The 22,723-nt window shown below is 37.5% G+C and overlaps 2 protein-coding genes across 12 annotated transcripts in view; one reads left to right on the top strand and one right to left on the bottom strand.

The window, feature by feature from the left end:
• ccdc66 (coiled-coil domain containing 66) overlaps positions 1–22,387 on the bottom strand; it is a 57,344-nt gene extending 34,957 nt beyond the window's left edge. For 7 of the 8 annotated variants that reach the window (XR_009824656.1, XR_009824657.1, XR_009824658.1 and 4 more), the window contains exons 1-7: positions 22,178–22,387; positions 21,871–21,929; positions 17,819–17,841; positions 10,411–10,650; positions 3,921–4,161; positions 3,755–3,851; positions 3,460–3,554 (exon numbers count right to left, since the gene is read on the bottom strand). Coding sequence is in view for 4 of the 8 variants with exons in the window: in XM_062037738.1 (XP_061893722.1) it covers positions 3,460–3,554; positions 3,755–3,851; positions 3,921–4,161; positions 10,411–10,650; positions 17,819–17,841; positions 21,871–21,929; positions 22,178–22,188 (766 nt within the window). In the remaining 4 variants the exon portion in view is untranslated. The remainder of the gene's footprint in view (positions 1–3,459; positions 3,555–3,754; positions 3,852–3,920; positions 4,162–10,410; positions 10,651–17,818; positions 17,842–21,870; positions 21,930–22,177) is intronic. The other variant, XM_062037737.1, reaches the window with a different exon arrangement.
• ip6k1 (inositol hexakisphosphate kinase 1) overlaps positions 1–22,723 on the top strand; it is a 96,319-nt gene that overhangs the window by 29,253 nt on the left and 44,343 nt on the right. For 3 of the 4 annotated variants that reach the window (XM_062037741.1, XM_062037740.1, XM_062037743.1), the window contains one exon: positions 3,499–3,623. The gene's annotated coding sequence lies outside the window, so the exon portion shown is untranslated. Of the gene's footprint in view, positions 1–3,485; positions 3,624–22,723 lie in introns of those variants that run through there. The other variant, XM_062037742.1, reaches the window with a different exon arrangement.

Raw genomic sequence — 22,723 nt, 5'->3', positions numbered from 1 at the left:
CTGTTCTTCTCCGACACAGACGAAGAGGATTTCGGTGGTTTTAGTACGCAGGAGGAAGACGATGACACAATGATTAAAGACTGACTTTTCATATACCGGTAGGCTGGTTATTTTGATAACGTACAGGCGAGCACTTTGTATTACTTTGCACCGTTGTATTATTTGTACTCTGCACGAATGCTGTTCGCCATGTCAAAGATGTGAAAGTTTGATTGAATGATTGAAAGATTTATTGTTAATAAATGGGACGCTTTGCGTTCCCAAACAGTCATCTCTGTCCCGACAATCCCCTCCGTGGTAGCAGGAACCCCTATATACTACGCTAATTACACATCAAAACCCTGCGGCTTATAGTCGGGTGCGGCTTATATATGGAGCAATCTGTATTTTCCCCTAAATTTAGCTGGTGCGGCTTATAGTCAGGTGCGGCTTATAGTCCGGAAATTACGGTACATTTCGTGACCTGAATATTAAACCAACAATTAATGATAATGTTATTATAAGCGCTAACGCAGACAAATTATTTATAAAACGGCGCCGTGATCACTAGCTCGTGTGGCTACGTTGACATCACCGGCTGGTGAGCTGCTTTCTCGCGTCACAGCTCGTGGAAGTTTATTCTACATCAGACCGGGGCAAATTTTCAATCTGGCCCGCCGGACATTCCTAAATAATTGTTTTAGATGCTTAAGATGTAAAGCAGGGGTCACCAACCTTTTTGAAACCAAGAGCTACTTCTTGGGTACTGATTAATGCAAAGGGCTACCAATTTGATACACACTTAAATAAATTGCCAGAAATAGCCAATTTGCTCAATTTACCTTTAACTCTATGTTATTATTAATAATTAATGATATTTACACTTAATTGAAGAGGAGAAAACACAAAAAAAAATGACAATTAAATTTTGAAACATAGTTTATCTTCAATTTCGACTCTTTAAAATTCAAAATTCAACCGAAAAAAAGAAGAGAAAAACTAGCTAATTCGAATCTTTTTGAAAAAATTAAAAAAAGAATTTATGGAACATCATTAGTAATTTTTCCTGATTAAGATTAATTTTAGAATTTTGATGACATGTTTTAAATAGGTTAAAATCCAATCTGCACTTTGTTAGAATATATAACAAATTGGACTAAGCTATATTTCTAACAAATCATTATTTCTTGTAGATTTTCCAGAACAAGAATTTTAAAAGAAATTCAAAATACTTTGAAATAAGATTTAAATTTGATTCTACAGATTTTCTAGATTTGCCAGAATAATTTTTTTGAATTTTAATCATAATAAGTTTGAAGAAATATTTCACAAATATTCTTTGTCGAAAAAACAGAAGCTAAATTGAAGAATTAAATTAAAATGTATTTATTATTCTTTACAATAAAAAAAAAAATTACTTGAACATTGATTTAAATTGTTAGGAAAGAAGAGGAAGGAATTTAAAAGGTAAAAAGGTATATGTGTTTAAAAATCCTAAAATAATTTTTAAGGTTGTATTTTTTCTCTAAAATTGTCTTTCTGAAAGTTATAAGAAGCAAAGTAAAAAAAATAATGAATTTATTTAAACAAGTGAAGACCAAGTCTTTAAAATATTTTCTTGGATTTTCAAATTCTATTTGAGTTTTGTCTCTCTTAGAATTAAAAATGTAGAGCAAAGCGAGACCAGCTTGCTAGTAAATAAATACAATTTAAAAAATAGAGGCAGCTCACTGGTAAGTGCTGCTATTTGAGCTATTTTTAGAACAGGCCAGCGGGCTACTCATCTGGTCCTTACGGGCTACCTGGTGCCCGCGGGCACCGCGTTGGTTACCCCTGATGTAAAGTGTAGCTGCCATTATGATGTGCAGTGATGTTTTATAATGACCGTAAGTCTTCAACTATACTAAGTCTTTCAATGCTTGGAATCTGCATGATATACCAGTTACTATGGTCATCTGATTAGTTACTATGGTAATTAATTAGTTATATATCTCAGATTGTAGGTGGTTTTTTTTTTTTACCATTCGCGTTCATGTTTCACTGTGTTTGTTGCATTTTGGTTGTGTTTCGGTTGATTGTAAAATATGTTGTCAATATTCAGTGTTTTATCCTTCATAGTTAATATTAATATTAATATTGTAAATCCCACATTCTTTATTTTCATGTACATTCTGGGTGTCCCATTCAATAAAAAAAATTTCAAATTCCATTCTGTTTTTTAAGGCAGTCTGTCATAACGTTTTTTTAGCTTTCAATCATTATTGTGAGGTTTTGTATTAGTGTTCCTAAAAATAGATACATATACCGGCCCCCAGACACATTTTTTTTAATCTAAATCTGGCCTCCCGAGTCAAATAATTGCCCAGGCCTGTTCTAGATCATAAATCATGCCTCTCACCTTGAGTCATTCTTCATCTAAACTGGAATATAACAACATCCTAGCAGTCGGCATCCTGATGGCAGCAGACGTTGTACAGTAAGTGATGTTTTATTATATGATGCGTTTATGAAATTAATGCGTCGTGTATGCTTAAAATGAGCAAAATACGTAAATATTAAATGTTATTATAAATGTGCCTGTTACTACATTACATATACCGTAATTTCCGGACTATAAGCCGCACCTGACTATAACCGCACCAGCTAAATTTAGGGGAAAATACAGATTGCTCCATATATAAGCCGCACCCGACTATAAGCGGCAGGGTTTTGATGTGTAATTAGCGTAGTATATAGGGGTTCCTGCTACCACGGAGGGGATTGTCGGGACAGAGATGACTGTTTGGGAACGCAAAGCGTCCCATTTATTAACAATAAATCTTTCAATCATTCAATCAAACTTTCACATCTTTGACATGGCGAACAGCATTCGTGCAGAGTACAAATAATACAACGGTGCAAAGTAATACAAAGTGCTCGCATGTACGTTATCAAAATAACCAGCCTATCGGTATAAGAAAAGTCAGTCTTTAATCATTGTGTCATCGTCTTCCTCCTGCGTACTAAAACCACCGAAATCCTCTTCGTCGGTGTCGGAGAAGAACAGGCCGTAAATAAGCTGCACCCTTGTATAAGCCGCAGGGACCAGAACGAGGGGAAAAAGTAGCGGCTTATAGTCCGGAAATTACGGTATACTTACATCACGTATATGAAACCATGATGGAGGTGTTTGGATGTTTTTTTTAAAGGGCTTTATAGGCAGAATAGAGCGACTGTCGTAGGCTCCATTGAAAGCTGACTTTTGATCGCATTTATTTACGATTTAGAATGCATTAAAAAATAAAAACGTGTTCTTCTTACATAAGGTTTGTGAATGATAGGCAAAATTCGAAAAAAAAGTGCACTTCCACTTTAACACACTTTTTTGCGGTTCAGGTGAATACAGGACCAAGCTATAATTACATAATGTACCGTTTACCGCAGGGATGAAATTATTTAAATTGACGTGAATTCAAACAAAAATTAAATTAAAATGCTTACTTGGTCCGTGCCTCCTCTGAGTCTTCTTTGCTTCCACAGATGCTTTGGTGTGGACCTCGGGCTTCTCCAGCTCGCTGAACAGAACTCCGTTGGACCTGATAAACGGCGCCATTATTATAAGCGGGACTATACAAGCATCTGTTAGCAGGATTACGCAAAAACAGGTACATTTTTCCAACACTTGAATTGTTTTTTTTTGTGAATGCATGGATCTTGATGATGGAGATCAGACAAAAGCAGGAGTTGAGTACATTCTAGTCACAGTAAGAACGAGGACAAAGGGGCAGAAGGTCACCTGTTGTCACATGGTGGTGATATTAAAGTTGCATCTTCTCCCTTTGTTCCATCCTGTCCTACTCTGTCCTCGCCTATCTCTTGTCCTCCTTGACGTCCTGGAAGTGAAACATACAGTATGTGTCCTGCGTGGCAGGAAACAACTGACTCTTACAAGTGTTCTTTACCGTCACGGCCGAGGACCTTGTGCTCCTCTTCAGTGTGTTGGTCGTGGCTGGAGGTTTGGATGCCGTTCAGTCGCGCATGCTTGTTGTTGTTCAGACACGCCACGGCGTCTCTCGGTCTTTCGTCGTCAGCAGCCTGCGAGTGCTTCGGTCCTGCCTTAAAGCCGCCTTGCGTCCTCCAGGTGGTACCGCTGGCTGTCAGGGGTCCTGTGGACGAGCTGCATTTGTGCCTGTCTGACTTCACCTTACACACACACGGAAGGTTAGGTATTGGATGGAGCCCAGCAGTCTTTTAATATGAAAACAACGTCACTTCCTGTCAATGAGAACACACAGGAGATAATACAAATAATAACAGAAGAAATTAACAAATTTAAAAGATGGTTTGACAAAAACAGACTATCGTCGAATCTTAGTAAAACTAAAATAATGCTATTTGGTAACAGTAGAAGAGAAAGTCAAACACAAATGCAAATAGACGGAATAGAAATTGAAAGAGTAAATGAAACCAAATTTCTAGGTGTAATGATTGATGATAAATTGAACTGGAAATCTCACGTAAAAAATATACAACATAAAGTTGCGAGAAACACGTCAATAATGAATAAAGCAAAACATGTTCTAGACCAGGGGTTACCGACCTTTTTGAAACCAAGAGCTATTTCTTGGGTACTGATTAATGCAAAGGGCTACCAGTTTGATACACACTTAAATAAATTGCTAAAAATAGCCAATTTGCTCAATTTACCTTTAACTCTATGTTATTATTAATAATTAATGATATTTACACTTAATTGAAGAGGAGAAAACACGAAAAAAAATGACAATTAAATTTTGAAACATAGTTTATCTTCAATTTTGACTCTTTAAAATTCAAAATTCAACCGAAAAAAAGAAGAGAAAAACTAGCTAATTCGAATCTTTTTGAAAAAATTAAAAAAAGAATTTATGGAACATCATTAGTAATTTTTCCTGATTAAGATTAATTTTAGAATTTTGATGACATATTTTAAATAGGTTAAAATTCAATCTGCACTTTGTTAGAATATATAACAAATTGGACCAAGCTATATTTCTAACAAATCATTATTTCTTCTAGATTTTCCAGAACAAAATTTTTAAAAGAAATTCAAAATACTTTGAAATAAGATTTAAATTTGATTCTACAGATTTTCTAGATTTGCCAGAATAATTTTTTTGAATTTTAATCATAATAAGTTTGAAGAAATATTTCACAAATATTCTTCGTTGAAAAAACAGAAGCTAAATTGAAGAATTAAATGAAAATGTATTTATTATTCTTTACAATAAAAAAAAATAATTACTTGAACATTGATTTAAATCAGGGGTCTCAAACACGCGGCCCGCGGGCCAATTGCGGCCCGGGAGACGTTATTTTGCGGCCCCCACCTTAATATGACAGTTTAAAGGCCTACTGAAACCCACTACTACCGACCACGCAGTCTGATAGTTTATATATCAATGATGAAATCTTAACATTATAACACATGCCAATACGGCCGGGTTAACTTATAAAGTGACATTTTAAATTTGCCGCTAAACTTCCGGTTCGAAACGCCTCTGAGGATGACGTATGCGTGTGACGTAGCCCGACGAACACGGGTATGCCTTCCACATTGAAGCCGATACGAAAAAGCTCTGTTTTCATTTCATAATTCCACTGTATTCTGGACATCTGTGTTCGTGAATCTGTTTCAATCATGTTCATTGCATTATGGAGAAGGATGCCGAGCAAGCAAAGAAGAAAGTTGTCGGTGCGAAATGGACGTATTTTTCGAACGTAGTCAGCCACAACAGTACACAGCCGGCGCTTCTTTGTTTACATTCCCGAAAGATGCAGTCAAGATGGAAGAACTCGGATAACAGAGACTCTAACCAGGAGGACTTTTGATTTGGATACACAGACGCCTGTAGAGAACTGGGACAACACAGACTCTTACCAGGATTACTTTGATTTGGATGACAAAGACGCAGACGTGCTACTGTGAGTATGCAGCTTTGGCTTTTTTTTGCGTATGTACGTAACTTTTTTAAAATATATAAGCTTTATGAACCTTGGGTTAGGTGAACAGTCTTTTGGGCTGAGAGATTGTGTGTGTTGATCATGTGTTTGAATTGTATTGGCGTGTTCTATGGAGCTAGGAGCTAGCAGAGGAGCTAGGAGCTAGCATAACAAACACGCAGGTGTTATTATGCAGGATTAATTTGTGGCATATTAAATATAAGCCTGGTTGTGTTGTGGCTAATAGAGTATATATATGTCTTGTGTTTATTTACTGTTGTAGTCATTCCCAGCTGAATATCAGGTACCGTGAGTATGCAGCCTTGGCTGCTAAACATTCGATAACTTGACCGTATGTGCGCGTCACGTGACGTACGTAACTTTTTAAAAATATATAAGCTTTATGAACCTTGGGTTAGGTAAACGGTCTTTTGGGCTGAGTGATTGTGTGTGTTGATCAGGTGTTTGAATTGTATTGGCGTGTTCTATGGAGCTAGGAGCTAGCAGAGGAGCTAGGAGCTAGCATAACAAACACGCAGGTGTTTTTATGCAGGATTAATTTGTGTCATATTAAATATAAGCCTGGTTGTGTTGTGGCTAATAGAGTATATATATGTCTTGTGTTTATTTACTGTTGTAGTCATTCCCAGCTGAATATCAGGTCACCCCCGGCTCTCACAGCATCTTCCCTATCTGAATAGCTTCAACTCCCCACTAGTCCTTCACTTGCACTTTACTCATCCACAAATCTTTCATCCTCGCTCAAATTAATGGGGAAATTGTCGCTTTCTCGGTCCGAATCTCTCTCACTTCATGCGGCCATCATTGTAAACAATAGGGAACTTTGCGTATATGTTCAACTGACTACGTCACGCTACTTCCGGTAGGTGCAAGCCTTTTTTTTATCAGATACCAAAAGTTGCAATCTTTATCGTCGTTGTTCTATACTAAATCCTTTCAGCAAAAATATGGCAATATCGCGAAATGATCAAGTATGACACATAGAATAGATCTGCTATCCCCGTTTAAATAAAAAAAATTCATTTCAGTAGGCCTTTAATGTTAGTGCGGCCCGCGAGTTTTAAATGAATGGCGCTTGACAGCGTTGTGTGCGGAACGAAAGGAATCTACCATTCACGGTGTGGTAAAGGCTCTCACAATATCGAGGACGGGTGACGTGATGGCACTGCCTTTAGCGTCTTCTAGAAATTGTCACTGCATCATATTTTTCTCCATACTAACAGCCTGCCGGCCCAGACACATGTTGTATGAGGCTTCTGCAGACACACACAAGTTGTTGCAAGACATACTTGAGGAACAGCCATACATGTCACACTGAGGGTGGTCATATTTTATTTTATTTATTTTTAACACTGTTACAAATATGCGCCACACTGTGAACCCACACCAAACAAGAATGACAAACACATTTCGGGAGAACATCCGCACCTAAACACAACATAAACACAACAGAACAAATACCCAGAATCCTTTGCAGCCCTAACTCTTCCGGGCTACAAAAACACCCCCGCTACCCCCAACCCCGCCCACCTCAACCTCCCCACACACACCTCAACCCCCCCCCATCTCCCGAATTCGGAGGTCTCAAGGTTGGCAAGTATGCATTGACGTCACTTGCGTGCTGCAAGTAGAGAAACATTTTGCCGCTTTTCCACGACACCCGCACACGCTCTTCCTCCCTCCCTCCCTCCCTGCCTCCCTCGCTCGCCCGCCTGCTCGCTCCCGCCCCCGTTGTAAACAGTCCGGGCGGGGAAGACGAGCGGTCAAGTAGCTTCCAAAGCACTCCGCCGAAGGAGCAAGCGACAATACAAAAGTGTGGTGCACTGGACCCCAGCGCTGATACTCCGACAGAGAGTCGCTGGGCGAATCAGACGTGTAACACGTTAGTGGTGATGTTAGCCAGTTCGGGGCTAATTGTGGTACCGTAACTGTAAACTCCACGGCGAGTTAGTGTGTTCTAAGTAATCTTCTTTATGAATAATCCTTATAGCTCTTTTCTGTAGTTGATACAGAGAAAGTTGCGGTGCACAATGAATACAATTTGAAACGTCATTATACAACTAGACATGCTGAGGAGTATGCAAAATACCAGGGAGATGAGAGAGTGAACCGGGTTGCAAATTTTAAAACCAGTCTACTGAGGCAACAAGATTTCGTCAAGAAAGCAAGCGAAAAGAGCGATGCAGCAGTCAAAGCTAGCTACATGGTGAGTGAGATGGTTGCAAGGGCGGGAAAGCCATTCAAAGAAGGTGAATTCATTAAAAAGTGCATGTTAGATTTTTTTTAAGAAATCTTTTCTTGCGGCCCAGCCTCACCCAGTTTCTGCATCCAGTGGCCCCCAGGTAAATTGAGTTTGAGACCCCTGATTTAAATTGTTAGGAAAGAAGAGGAAGGAATTTAAAAGGTAAAAAGGTATATGTGTTTAAAAATCCTAAAATCATTTTTAAAGTTGTATTTTTTCTCTAAAATTGTCTTTCTGAAAGTTATAAGAAGCAAAGTAAAAAAAATAATGAATTTATTTAAACAAGTGAAGACCAAGTCTTTAAAATATTTTAAAGAAATTTTAAAAGAAATTCAAAAGACTTTGAAATAAGATTCAAATTTGATTCTACAGATTTTCTAGATTTGCCAGAATATTTTTTTTTAATTTTAATCATAAGTTTGAAGAAATATTTCACAAATATTCTTCGTTGAAAAAACAGAAGCTAAAATGAAGAATTAAATTAAAATGTATCTATTATTCTTTACAATAAAAAAATAAATTTACTTGAACATTGATTTAAATTGTCAGGAAAGAAGAGGAAGGAATTTAAAAGGTAAAAAGGTATAAAATCATTTTTAAGGTTTTATTTTTTCTCTAAAATTGTCTTTCTGAAAGTTATAAGAAGCAAAGTAAAAAAAGTAATGAATTTATTTAAACAAGTGAAGACCAAGTCTTTAAAATATTTTCTTGGATTTTGAAATTCTATTTGAGTTTTGTCTCTCTTAGAATTAAAAATGTCAGGCAAAGCGAGACCAGCTTGCTAGTAAATAAATAAAATTTAAAAAAATAGCGGCAGCTCACTGGTAAGTGCTGCTATTTGAGCTATTTTTAGAACAGGCCAGCGGGCTACTCATCTGGTCCTTACGGGCTACCTGGTGCCCGCGGGCACCGCGTTGGTGACCCCTGTTCTAGACCAAAAATCCCTTCATATTCTCTACTGCTCACTAGTGTTACCATATCTGAGCTACTGTGTAGAAATATGGGGAAATAATTACAAAAGTACACTTCATTCATTAACGGTGTTACAAAAAAGATCAGTTACAATAATACATAATGTTGGATATAGAGAACATACAAACCCTTTATTTATTGAATCAAAAATACTGAAATTCCACGACATAGTGACTTTGCAAACAGCTAAAATTATGCACAAAGCAAACTATAATCTGCTACCCAAGAATATACAATTCTTCTCAAAAAAAAGAGGAGAAATATCATCTTAGAGAAAAACGTAATTTAAAACATTTGTTTGCACGTACAACACTTAAGACCTTCAGTATATGAGTATGTGGAATTAAATTATGGAATGGATTAAGCAAAGCAATCAAACAATGTACTAATATGATCCACTTCAAGAAACTCTTCAAACTTAAAGTGTTTACAAAATACAATGAAGAAGAACCATGACAAACATTCTCAATTTATTTCATCCATCCATTCATTCATTCTTAAAGTAATCTTACTTGTCTCATCATATGAAATATGACTTACTTCACCAATTATTATTATCGAATTCTTACTATAATTTATTTATTTATTTTTATTGTGATTACTTATGGAGTTTATTGTGAATAAATTGTGAACAGGAAGTGAACAAAAAGTTTTGCAACTGTTATGTAAAGAAAAGGGGTAGGATTAAATAAGCTCCGCTTCTTCCTACTCCTTTTCGAACATGTTGAAAAGAGAAACTGGAAATTGTGATGTATCATGTTGTATGCATGGATGTTCGAAATAAACTCAAACTCAAACACTTCAACTAAATCGACAACTTCAACAGAGTAGAGAAAAGGACAAGGGAGAGTTGACAGGAACATCCTCTATATCAGTGGTTCTCAAAATGTTTAGAGAACAAAATGTGCGACTTATATTATGTTTTTTTCCTTCTTTATTATGCATTTTCGGCCGGTGCGACTTATACTCCGAAAAATACGGTATTTTGATCATATCTGTTTATTCACAAACTTTGGAAGTACTTTGGTGTCATAAATCAGATATATATGATAATAGCTTCAATTTAGAGGCAACCTACTTTTCCACTCTACTGCTACTTTAAACACATCCGCGTTAAACATTTTTAAAAAAGGAAGAAAACATAAAAACATTTGTTACCGGAGTGCCATCGAGGAGGGAACTTACCGACTTACCCCAAACGCCACAAGGAGAACAACCAAGATCTTGAGACTGACCTTTGGTGAAGCTTTGGCTCCGCCCCCTGCTGTGTTAGGCTCCCGTGCTGTCTGACCGGCTCGCCCTCGCTCAACTGCTGCACTGGACTTAACGGTGGAAGCTCCTTCTCCGATCTTGTTCTTAACACCCGCAGTGGGCTGGACCGTGCGCTGCCTGGTAGGACGTGAGGGCGTCTCCTTGACCGTGCAGGGCGGCTGTCTGGAGCCCAGGATGCTGCCCACGCGGGGCCTTAAGGGTTGCTGTAGAGCAGAAATGATTGCCTATGAAATCAGAATCAGACTAAATCCCGGGCTAGGGCTGCACGATTAAACATCAACTTTTAATTACCATATTTTTCGGACTATAAGTCGCTCCGGAGTATACGTCGCACCGGCCGAAAATGCATAATAAAGAAGGGAAAAAACATATACCGTATTTTTCGGAGTATAAGTCGCTCCGTAGTATAAGTCGCACCAGCCAAAAATGCACAATAAAGAAGGAAAAAATTAGAGATGTCCGATAATATCAATCTGCCGATATTATCGGCCGATAAATGCGTTAAAATGTAATATCGGAAATTATCGGTATCGTTTTTTTATTATCAGTATCGGTTGTTTTGGGGTTTTTTTTTAAATTAAATCCACATAAAAAACACAAGATACACTTACAATTAGTGCACCAACACAAAAAACCTCCCTCCCCCATTTACACTCATTCACACAAAAGGGTTGTTTCTTTCTGTTATTAATATTCTGCTTCCTACATTATATATCAATATATATCAATACAGTCTGCAAGGGATACAGTCCGTAAGCACACATGATTGTGCGTGCTGCTGCTCCACTAATAGTACTAACCTTTAACACTTCATTTTACAAATTTTCATTAATTACTAGTTTCTATGTAACTGTTTTTATATTGTTTTACTTTCTTTTTTATTCAAGAAAATGTTTTTAATTTATTTATCTTATTTTATTTGATTCATTTTTTTAAAAAGTACCTTATCTTTACCATACCTGGTTGTCCAAATTAGGCATAATAATGTGTTAATTCCACGACTGTATATATCGGTTGATATCGGTATCGGTAATTAAAGAGTTGGACAATATCGGCATATCGGATATCGGCAAAAAGCCATTATCGGACATCCCTAGAAAAAATATATATAAGTCGCACTGGAGTATAAGTCGCATTTTTTGGGGAAGTGTATTTGATAAAACCCAAAACCAAGAATAGACATTTGAAAGGCAATTTAAAATGTCTAAAGAATAGTGAACAACAGGCTGAATAAGTGTACGTTATATGAGGCATAAATAACCCAGTGTTTCCCACACATTCATTTATTTGTGGCGGCCCGCCACGAAATAATTAAGGCCGCCACAATTTTTTTTTTGTGTCCTGTCAAGCTTCTCAGGCAAATCATATAGTTGATGTAGATGCCCATATCGGCTGTTCAGATTTACTTTACAAAAGAGAAGTGTAGGATCAAGATTTTTGGAGCTCTTTGTTCAGTGGATCAGATGTTTGATGAAGCTCTGTGTCTATCTACCACCACTACTGTTTTCTGTTTATTTGTTACTGACTGTGGCAGGACACCTCTGCCTCTGTTTCACTTTATGTTGCTGGTAAATAATATGGTTGTAGTAGTAGGCTAAAGTTAAATTATTTAGTATGCACTAATTAAAGGGGCAGAGCTTTAAGAGACATTTTAGCTTTTATATTGTTATAAGATATATTTTTTGTAAGAACCACAATTAATAAATATATTTCAGTGAATAACTTATTGTTCAAATCTGTATATAAATATGTACATAAAGTGTTGTAATTATATTGTAAAATGGATGGATGAACGTTTAAAACAAAACAGTTATTAATTAGTAAGTATACATTTTTTGAGCCTTTTTAGAGAAAATCATATCATTGTAGTAAATTATGCAAATTACTCGATGATGTCATTGTGACCACGCCCATAGCCACGCCCCCACCGCCACAGGTATCTTGGCAGTTTATGGGAAACACTGTAACCAACTGAGAAGGTGCCTGGTATGTTAACGTAACATATTATGGTAAGAGTCATTCAAATAACTATAACATATAGAACATGCTATACGTTTACCAAACAATCTGTCACTCCTAATCGCTAAATCCCATGAAATCTTATACGTCTAGTCTCTTACGTGAATGACATCAATAATATTATTTGATATTTTACGCTAATGTGTTCATCATTTCACACAGAAGTCGCTCCTGAGTATAAGTCGCAAAACTATGAAACAAACTGCGACTTATAGTCCGAAAAATACGGTAGTGTGATTACGCAACGTTTTTTTTCTCTCTGCCGGCATTTAAGTGACAGTTTCGCCAATCTGAATTGTTAAGCCTCGCATTTCTTCCTCACTTCAAACAGGGAGAAAGAGATCTTACTCTGTGCATCGTTCTCAGCACCTGTCAGCGCGTTTATTCAACAGTAGAATTAACTGAACGCAGTGAGCCCTCTTTTCCCGTCATTCACAATCTTTGTCTCGGTGGACGGAGAGGGACTCGGCGAGACCGCGCACCCAGGTGGCACGGACAGAGAGCCTCGCGACTTGCCAGTGAGAAGTGCTGTAGAACAGGGGTCCCCAACCTTTTTTGCACCGGGGACCGGTTTAATGTAGGCATTATTTTCACGGACCGGCCATCCACGTGTGGCAGATAAATATAGCAAATATGTGCATGAAAGATTTCACCATACCGTTGAATTAGTGGGAGCCCCTGGCCTCTTCCCTGTGCAAAAAAAGCTCTCCATAGACTTTTGTTTTTTTACTCAGTTTTGCTAGTAGTAGTAGGTTTTTTTTGGCTTTAGTGTATAATGGCTTATAGGCAGAGGTGGGTAGAGTAGCCAGAAATTGTACTCAAGTAAGAGTACTGTTACTTTAGATTTATTACTTAAGTAAAAGTAAGGAGTAGTCGCCCAAATATTTACTTGAGTAAAAGTAAAAAGTATGTTGTGAAAAAACTACTCAAGTACTGAGTAACTGATGAGTAACCTGTTCGTTTAATAATGACGGCAACAAATAATGCACAAAAACATAAAAATAGCAATGAACAAATTCAGAGCCAGGAATATCTCTTAAGCAACTAAAACAATAATATATATTAAATAATAATACATTAACATAAAAAAAATGAAGGCAAATTGAGCCACAATAACTTAACAGCACCATAGGCTCAGTAGGCAGAGATTACAAAGGAAAATAACAAGTTAGCCTTTACGCAAACCATAAACTGCTAGGTGTGGGCTGCACCTGGGAACACACTGTGCACTTCTGATTGGTGTTTCTATGCATGTGTGTGTGTGTGTGTGTGTGTGTGTGTGTGTGTGTGTGTGTGTGTGTGTGTGTGTGTGTGTGTGTGTGTGTGTGTGTGTGTCTATGAGGCTGCAGTGCGTTAATAAATGTCCCCACACGATGTACATTTGACAGTGATTCATAGCAGGGAAGCTAACATCAGCCTACGGTGACAGCCAAAATATCTACTAACGTTACTTACCGCCATGTGCTTCCTCAAATTTGATGTTGAGTTCATGCAAGCGTAAGCTTGTTATTTGCCGCTGAAACTTTATGTGTAGTGAATCATGTGACCGCCTGGCTCTGTTTGATTGGTGAAACGGAGTCAAACGTCACCAGTGACTGCATTTGATTGGTGAAACGGAGTCAAACGTCACCAGTGACTGCATTTGATTGGTGAAACGGAGTCAAACGTCACCAGTGACTGCATGTGATTGGTGAAACGCAGGCATGCGATAGATCCTACTTTGAAGGTCTGTCTGACAAACCAAAACAAACAAAGCGTGCATTAACAGATGGATAAAAATCAGTAGCGAGTAGCGAGCTGAATGTAGATAAATGGAGCGGAGTAAAAGTAGCGTTTCTTCTCTATAAATATACTCAAGTGAAAGTAAAAGTATGTTGCATTAAAACTACTCTTAGAAGTACAATTTATCCCAAAAGTTACTCAAGTAGATGTAACGGAGTAAATGTAGCGCGTTACTACCCACCTCTGGTTATAGGTGATACATCACATTCAAGGACAAGAGCATGGATATACAATAAAGCTAGAAATACTTGCCATTAGATCCAATAGATTTCTGTGGATTTCTATTTCCATTCTAAAAGTTATGTATTCATATTTTGTGCAATATTTCAAACGTAGATACACTGTTAGCTTTTTTCGGTACAATTGTCCATGCGTAAAAACATCCGTTATTGCTAACTACTTGTGTAATAGGACTATGTGCAATAATACCAGCACTTTAACTTACTAGGCCAAAGGAGATGTGTATTTTTTTCCTTTATTATTATATTATATGCAACAATGTAGTACTTCTCCATCTGCCTTATTCACATGAACTCCGATGCTCACTTTGTTCCTGATCTACCCTGCTCTTAGGTCATCAACCTGGCTAGATGGAACCTAGCTTTTGGCTACGATTTGGCACCTTTACATTTGATATTTTGGAATGTTGCCTGTCTATCTGTGTTGGCCCTGTGATGAGCTGGCGACTTGTCCAGGGTGTACCCCGCCTTCCGCCCGAATGCTGCTGAGATAGGCTCCAGCACCCCCCGCAACCCCGAAAGGGACAAGCGGTAGAAAATGAATGGATTTTTATTCATGTGCATTGTCCCATGTGACAAAGATGTAACAAATATAGCAAATGGCGACTTCCTATCAGGAGTTTTATAATACATCTATGAACTCGCTTATTGGTGTGTCTGGGGAAAGTTAAGTAGGAGAAAATGCGGTCGGTTATAAATGATTTAATGTCTCTGCGCGGCCCGGTAGCAAATGCATCAGACCGGTGGTTGGGGACCACTGCCGTAGAGTAACAAAAACTAAGAGGAAACAATATGATTACAAAGCCAAATGTCCCGTTGTGGGAATATTTCAGCTTCAAATCGGATTGGCAATATGAGCCCATCAACACGATTCTGTGATGGCAACGTCCAACCTCCAACTGGGACAAAAAAATTCATGATGTTCAATATTTATTTCAGTTAAATTTTTGCTTACTGAAATGAGTCTATATTATTTATTTGATAGTTTATTTATTTAGGATAAAGTAATTTACCTTCCAATTACAGTACAGCGGTAAACAATTCTACAGTAATGACAAATACAAGTGCATATCCTTTTAAATAGTTAATTCCATTATTATCACAGTGTTTCCCATAAACTGCCAAGATACCTGTGGCGGTGGGGGCGTGGCTATGGGCGTGGTCACCATGACATCATCGAGTAATTTGCATAATTTACTACAATGATATGATTTTCTCTAAAAAGGCTCAAAAAATGTATACTTACTAATAGGGATGTCCGATAATGGCTTTTTGCCGATATCCGATATTGTCCAACTCTTTAATTACCGATACCGATATCAACCGATACCGATATCAACCGATATATGCTGTCGTGGAATTAACACATTATTATGCCTGATTTGGACAACCATGTATGGTGAAGATAAGGTACTTTTTTAAAAAAATAATAAAATAAGATAACTAAATTAAAAACATTTTCTTGAATAAAAAAGAAAGTAAAACAATATAAAAACAGTTACATAGAAACTAGTAATTAATGAAAATGAGTAAAATTAACTGTTAAAGGTTAGTACTATTAGTGGAGCAGCAGCACACACAATCATGTGTGCTTACAGACTGTATCCCTTGCAGACTGTATTGATATATATTGATATATAATGTAGGAACCAGAATATTGATAACAGAAATAAATGGGGGGAGGGAGGTTTTTTGGGTTGGTGCACTAATTGTAAGTGTATCTTGTGTTTTTTATGTTGATTTAATAAAATAAAAATAAAAATAAAATAAAAAACCGATACAGATAATAAAAAAAACGATACCGATAATTTCCGATATTACATTTTAACGCATTTATCGGCCGATAATATCATAGGGCCGATATTATCGGACATCCCTACTTACTAATTGATAACAGTTTTGTTTTAAACGTCCGTCCATCCATCCATCCATTTTACAATATAATTACAACACTTTATGTACATATTTATATACAGATTTGAACAATAAGTTATTCACTGAAATATATTTATTAATTGTGGCTCTTACAAAAAATATATCTTATAAAATATAAAAGCTAAAATGTCTCTTAAAGCTCTGCCCCTTTAATTAGTGCATAGTAAATAATTTAACTTTAGCCTACTACTACAACCATATTATTTACCAGCAACATAAAGTGAAACAGAGGCAGAGGTGTCCTGCCACAGTCAGTAACAAATAAACAGAAAACAGTAGTGGTCAAATACAAATAAGGCACCAAGAGAAGTATCCTACACTTCTCTTTTGTAAAGTAAATCTGAACAGCCTATATGGGCATCTACATCAACTACCGTAATTTCCGGACTATAAGCCGCTACTTTTTCCCCTCGTTCTGGTCCCTGCGGCTTATACAAGGGTGCGGCTTATTTACGGCCTGTTCTTCTCCGACACCGACGAAGAGGATTTTGGTGGTTTTAGTACGCAGGAGGAAGACGATGACGCAATGATTAAAGACTGACTTTTCATATACCGGTAGGCTGGTTATTTTGATAACGTACAGGCGAGCACTTTGTATTACTTTGCACCGTTGTATTATTTGTACTCTGCACGAATGCTGTTCGCCATGTCAAAGATGTGAAAGTTTGATTGAATGATTGAAAGATTTATTGTTAATAAATGGGGCGCTTTGCGTTCCCAAACAGTCATCTCTGTCCCGACAATCCCCTCCGTGGTAGCAGGAACCCCTATATACTACGCTAATTACACATCAAAACCCTGCGGCTTATAGTCGGGTGCGGCTTATATATGGAGCAATCTGTATTTTCCCCTAAATTTAGCTGGTGCGGCTTATAGTCAGGTGCGGCTTATAGTCCGGAAATTACGGTATATGATTTGCCTGAGAAGCTGGACAGGACAAAAAAACAAAAATAATATATACATTTTTATTTTTTATTTGTGGCGGACGTAATTCTTTCGTGGCGGGCCGCCACAAATAAATGAATGTGTGGGAAACACTGTATCATATATTATGATTTAATTACAATATAAACGCGGTATAGTTATCGGCTATTTCTTATCATTTTGAAAGTAAATTATTGCATATTGTTCTAATGTGTGGCACTTTGGGCCTAAAAGTAACATGTCTTCCTTCACTCGCTAATTTCCCAGTTTTATGCATTCGTATAAATAAAATATAAAAATCGCAAATCGAATTGCAATGGCAATTTTGGAGAGAAAAATCGCAATGAGGTTTTTTTTTCTCAAAATCGTGCAGCCCTATCACAGACCCAGTGAGTTAGCGCAGGTGACCAGTGCTCCGGTCAACTGGTACTTGTTTGACTGCCTTAGTTGCATATGGATCGGGGGTTCACACCTTTCCTGGATTCCTCTCAACATCTGCAGCGGTGGGAAAAAAATGAAAATGTAAAATAAAGTATTCTGAAAAAAAAGAGCAAACATGTACACCAGGGGTGTCAAACTCATTTTCATTGAGGGCCACGTTGCAGTTTTGGCCGCCCTCAGAGGGCCGGCCGCTTGTAACATTAATAAAAGAAACACACATGTATAAGGATTAGATATTGTCGCACGATTATCTATGCATTTGATTAGTAAATGTATATTTGACCTACACTGTAAGAAAAAAAAATCTGTGGATTTTGCGGGGAGAAAAAATGGCAGAAATTTACCATAAAATTTACAGTCTAAATTTACACTCTAGTTTACTGTAAAATTCTGGTGATTGAGCTGCCAGTTTTTGGCATAAAAAATGTTTGCTGGTTTCACAGTGTATTACTGTAAATATAAAAATGGTACCACTGTTTTTTTCTTACAGTAGGGTTCTGAAGAAATATTAGAGATGTCCGATAATGGCTTTTTTGCCGATATCCGATACTCCGATATTGTCCAACTCTTAATTACCGAGTCCGATATCAACCAATACTGATATATACAGTCATGGAATTAACACATTATTATGCCTAATTTTGTTGTGATGCCCCGCTGGATGCATTAAACAATGTAACAAGGTTTTCCAAAATAAATCAACTCAAGTTATGGAAAAAAAGGGGTAGGGGGTAGCGGGGGGTGTATATTGTAGCGTCCCGGAAGAGTTAGTGCTTCAAGGGGTTCTGGGTATTTGTTTTGTTGTGTTTATGTAGTGTTACGGTGCGGATGTTCTCCCGAAATGTGTTTGTCATTCTTGTTTGGTGTGGGTTCACAGTGTGGCGCATATTTGTAACAGTGTTAAAGTTGTTTATACGACCACCCTCAGTGTGACCTGTATGGCTGTTGACCAAGTATGTCTTGCATTCACTTGTGTGTGTGTGTGTGTGTGTGTGTGTGTGTGTGTGTGTGTGTGTGTGTGTGTGTGTGTGTGTGTGTGTGTGTGTGTGTGTGTGTGAAAAGCCCGCAAAGGAAGTGCCTTTAAGGTCTATTGGCGCTCTGTACTTCTCCCTACCTCCGTGTACACAGCGGCGTTTTAAAAACTCATACATATTTACTTTTACCGATAATTCCCGATATTACATTTTAGTCAGCAGTCCGATATTATCGGACATCCCTAAAAAATATATATTGTCATGTTTACAGTGCACAATTTGATGGATAACTTGCTTTGAAATCATAAGGCGAAGTAGATATTTATGTATGTTTTTACCCCAAAAATGTTTAGAATGTATGATAATATAATACACTATATTGCCAAAAGTACTTGGCCAACCATCTAAATGATCAGAATCAGGTGTCCTAATCACTTGGCCCGGCCACAGGTGTATAAAATCAAGCACTTAGGCATGGAGACTGTTTCTACAAACATGTGTGAAAGAATGGGCCGCTCTCAGTGATTTCCAGCGTGGAACTGTCATAGGATGCCACCTGTGCAACAAATCCAGTCGTGAAATTACCTCGCTCCTAAATATTCCAAAGTCAACTGTCTTTATAAGAAAAGTGAAGAGTTTGGGAACAACAGCCACCAAGTGGTAGGCCACGTAAACTGACAGAGAGGGTCAGCATAGTGCAAAGACTTTCTGCACAGTCGGTTGCTACAGAGCTCCAAACTTCATGTCACCTTTCAATGGGTGAGGGCCGACATCCGGGCAACTGAGCTACATACGGGTTCTTCGAGCCATAGCAACGAGACTGGCGTTGAAAACAAACCGTTGCCATTACTCTTTAACCTGTCGACCTACGCTGGTTAAACCCGTCATTCTGCCTCCAAAATGCCGAAAAACTGTGTTGTTTTTGGTTGCGCTAACCACAACTGGAAACAGGGAAAACAAAGGTTGTATTTTGTTCTGCCAAAGCGTGATAAAAGCCCACAGAGACGAGACAAATGGCTCGCAGCTTTACACCGGGAAAACGAGGACGGTTCTCACTGGAGTCCCCCAAAGTCCCGGGTCGTGTGTTCGGATCACTTCGTTTCTGGTAAATATAAGGAACAAAAATCCACCTTCTTAACCACAACTTGGCTATACCGTCCGTGCTAATGTTGTACTTGTTGAATTTGTACCTTATAACGTTCGACAGCTGAAGTTGTTGTACAAAAATAACATGCGGTATATACTATATAGTCCAGGGGTCACCAACCTTTTTGAAACCAAGAGCTACTTCTTGGGTACTGATTAATGCGAAGGGCTACCAGTTTGATACACACTTAAATAAATTGCCAGAAATAGCCAATTTGCTCAATTCACCTTTAACTCTGTTATTATTAATAATTAATGATATTTACACTTAATTGAACGGTTTAAAAGAGGAGAAAACACGTAAAAAATAACAATTCAATTTTGAAACATAGTTTATCTTCAATTTCGACTCTTTAAAATTCAAAATTCAACCGAAAAAAAGAAGAGAAAAACTAGCTCATTCGAATCTTTTTGAAAAAATTAAAAAAATAATTTATGGAACATCATTAGTAATTTTTCCTGATTAAGATTAATTTTAGAATTTTGATGACATGTTTTAAATAGGTTAAAATCCAATCTGCACTTTGTTAGAATATATAACAAATTGGACCAAGCTATATTTCTAACAAAGACAAATCATTATTTCTTCTAGATTTTCCTGAACAACAATTTTAAAAGAAATTCAAAACACTTTGAAATAAGATTTAAATTTGATTCTACAGATTTTCTAGATTTGCCAGAATAATTTTTTTGAATTTTAATCATAATAAGTTTGAAGAAATATTTCACAAATATTCTTCGTCGAAAAAACAGAAGCTAAAGTGAAGAATTAAATTAAAATGTATTTATTATTCTTTACAATAAAAAAAAAAAATTTTACTTGAACATTGATTTAAATTGTCAGAAAATAATAGGAAGGAATTTAAAAGGTAAAAAGGTATATGTGTTAAAATCCTAAAATCATTTTTAAGGTTGTATTTTTTCTCTAAAATTGTCTTTCTGAAAGTTATAAGAAGCAAAGTAAAAAAAATTATGAATTTATTTAAACAAGTGAAGACCAAGTCTTTAAAATATTTTCTTGGATTTTCAAATTCTATTTGAGTTTTGTCTCTCTTAGAATTAAAAATGTCGGGCAAAACGAGACCAGCTTGCTAGTAAATAAATAACATTTAAAAAATAGAGGCAGCTCACTGGTAAGTGCTGCTATTTGAGCTATTTTTGGAACAGGCCAGCGGGCTACTCATCTGGTCCTTACGGGCTACCTGGTGCCCGCGAGCACCGCGTTGGTGACCCCTGATATAGTCTATAGCCTAGCTAGCTATTTTCGAAAACCGGACAACGAGAGGATACCAAAGGCAGCGTTAAGATGGACACCACCGGGAAAACGTAAGCCAGGGCGGCCAAAGAACACCTGGCGAAGAACAGTTGTACTTAAACAATACATGCAGCCCTCAAATCTCTCAATATTTTATACACTAACACTTGATCTTGTTGTTGATAACTTCCGCATCTCTTTCTTAGTAGCGCGCAGGCTAAGCTAACTAGCAAGCTAAGCTAAGCCTGAGAAGCTTTAAAGTTCACTGAGACGAGTCTGACGCAAATAATACATTTTCGTTTTTTCACACGATATGCGAAAAAGTAAAAATGCGTAAACGAAGGATTTAACGCCGACTTCCAAGCCACAACGCTCGTTAAATGCTTTTTCTGTCAATGCTGTGTTCGCTGTGAGCTGGTTTGTTTTCAACGAATTCCCGGTTGCTAGGGGATTGGTAGGCGGAAGTGACGTATGTCCGCCCTCACCCATTAGCTCACGTTTAGATAACGTTTAAAAGATATATAACTTCATGCAGTACATGTCTTTTTTTTTTCCCTGTCAAAATAGAAAGATAAAGTACTTCGTTGTTGCATATTATTTCCAAGCTTTCACAGGCCATTCATAAAATGATGTGGCCCCAGATCTGGCCCCCGGGCCTTGAGTTTGACACCTGTGATGTAGCCAAAGTAACCAAAAGGGAGTCCTCACCTTGACTGAGCACAACCAACCTGGGTTTTCCTTTGTCTAGTACGAACAGCATCCCGTCCCTGTGTGAATACAAACATAATCAAACAACAATGGCAGCCTGAAGACGTCACTGCAATTCATGTTCATTTGAACTCATACACTCATGGTGTCATCTATTCCCTCATGCTGCCATACCTTTTATTAATGTAACTCGTAAGTCGACTGTCCCTTCTAATGGTTTAATGTTTAGCATGTAGTTAACATGTAGTGGATTGTCAATGAGCACACGACACGTTGTTGTTAGCATAGCTAGCTGCTAGAAACTTACCCGAGATACATGACGACATATGACGATAACCACCGGGGTTGTATGATTACTCGACATGAATCCGGCTCGAATTTCGTGTTTGGTGTCTGTGTGCACGGATAGAAAGCATTTTTTCTGAAATACTTTACGTCGTGACCCCGACAGTTCCTGGTTGCTAAATTGTATACATTGGTCACTGGCAACGATTAAAACCCCCTTCGCTGATTGGCTGATTTTTCTTTTGGCGTCAAACGAACAACCAATCACAGGCGTCGATGGGTTGAGCCGTTACGGCGATGTTGTGTTTAAGTGCAGCTGGGTATTTTTGTAATACGCGATATATTTCATGGATCGACACAATTAATCAGTATTATTATATCAGATGAGATAGCTAAGGACAGGGAAAGCAATCGTTTTTGCAAATGTTATACATGTTTAGACTGTATAATGTTTGTAGACATCCTGTTGAAAACAAAACCGTCATTTTGATCAATATCATGAAGGCATCACCGATCAACATGTAAATAATCCATTAAGCGCACTGTACAGTGCAGTTTTGTTTTCGCG

Source organism: Entelurus aequoreus, linkage group LG26 (genome assembly GCF_033978785.1).
Source record: "Entelurus aequoreus isolate RoL-2023_Sb linkage group LG26, RoL_Eaeq_v1.1, whole genome shotgun sequence".
NCBI classification, from domain to species: domain Eukaryota; kingdom Metazoa; phylum Chordata; class Actinopteri; order Syngnathiformes; family Syngnathidae; genus Entelurus; species Entelurus aequoreus.
This window is presented reverse-complemented; position numbering and strand designations above follow the sequence as displayed.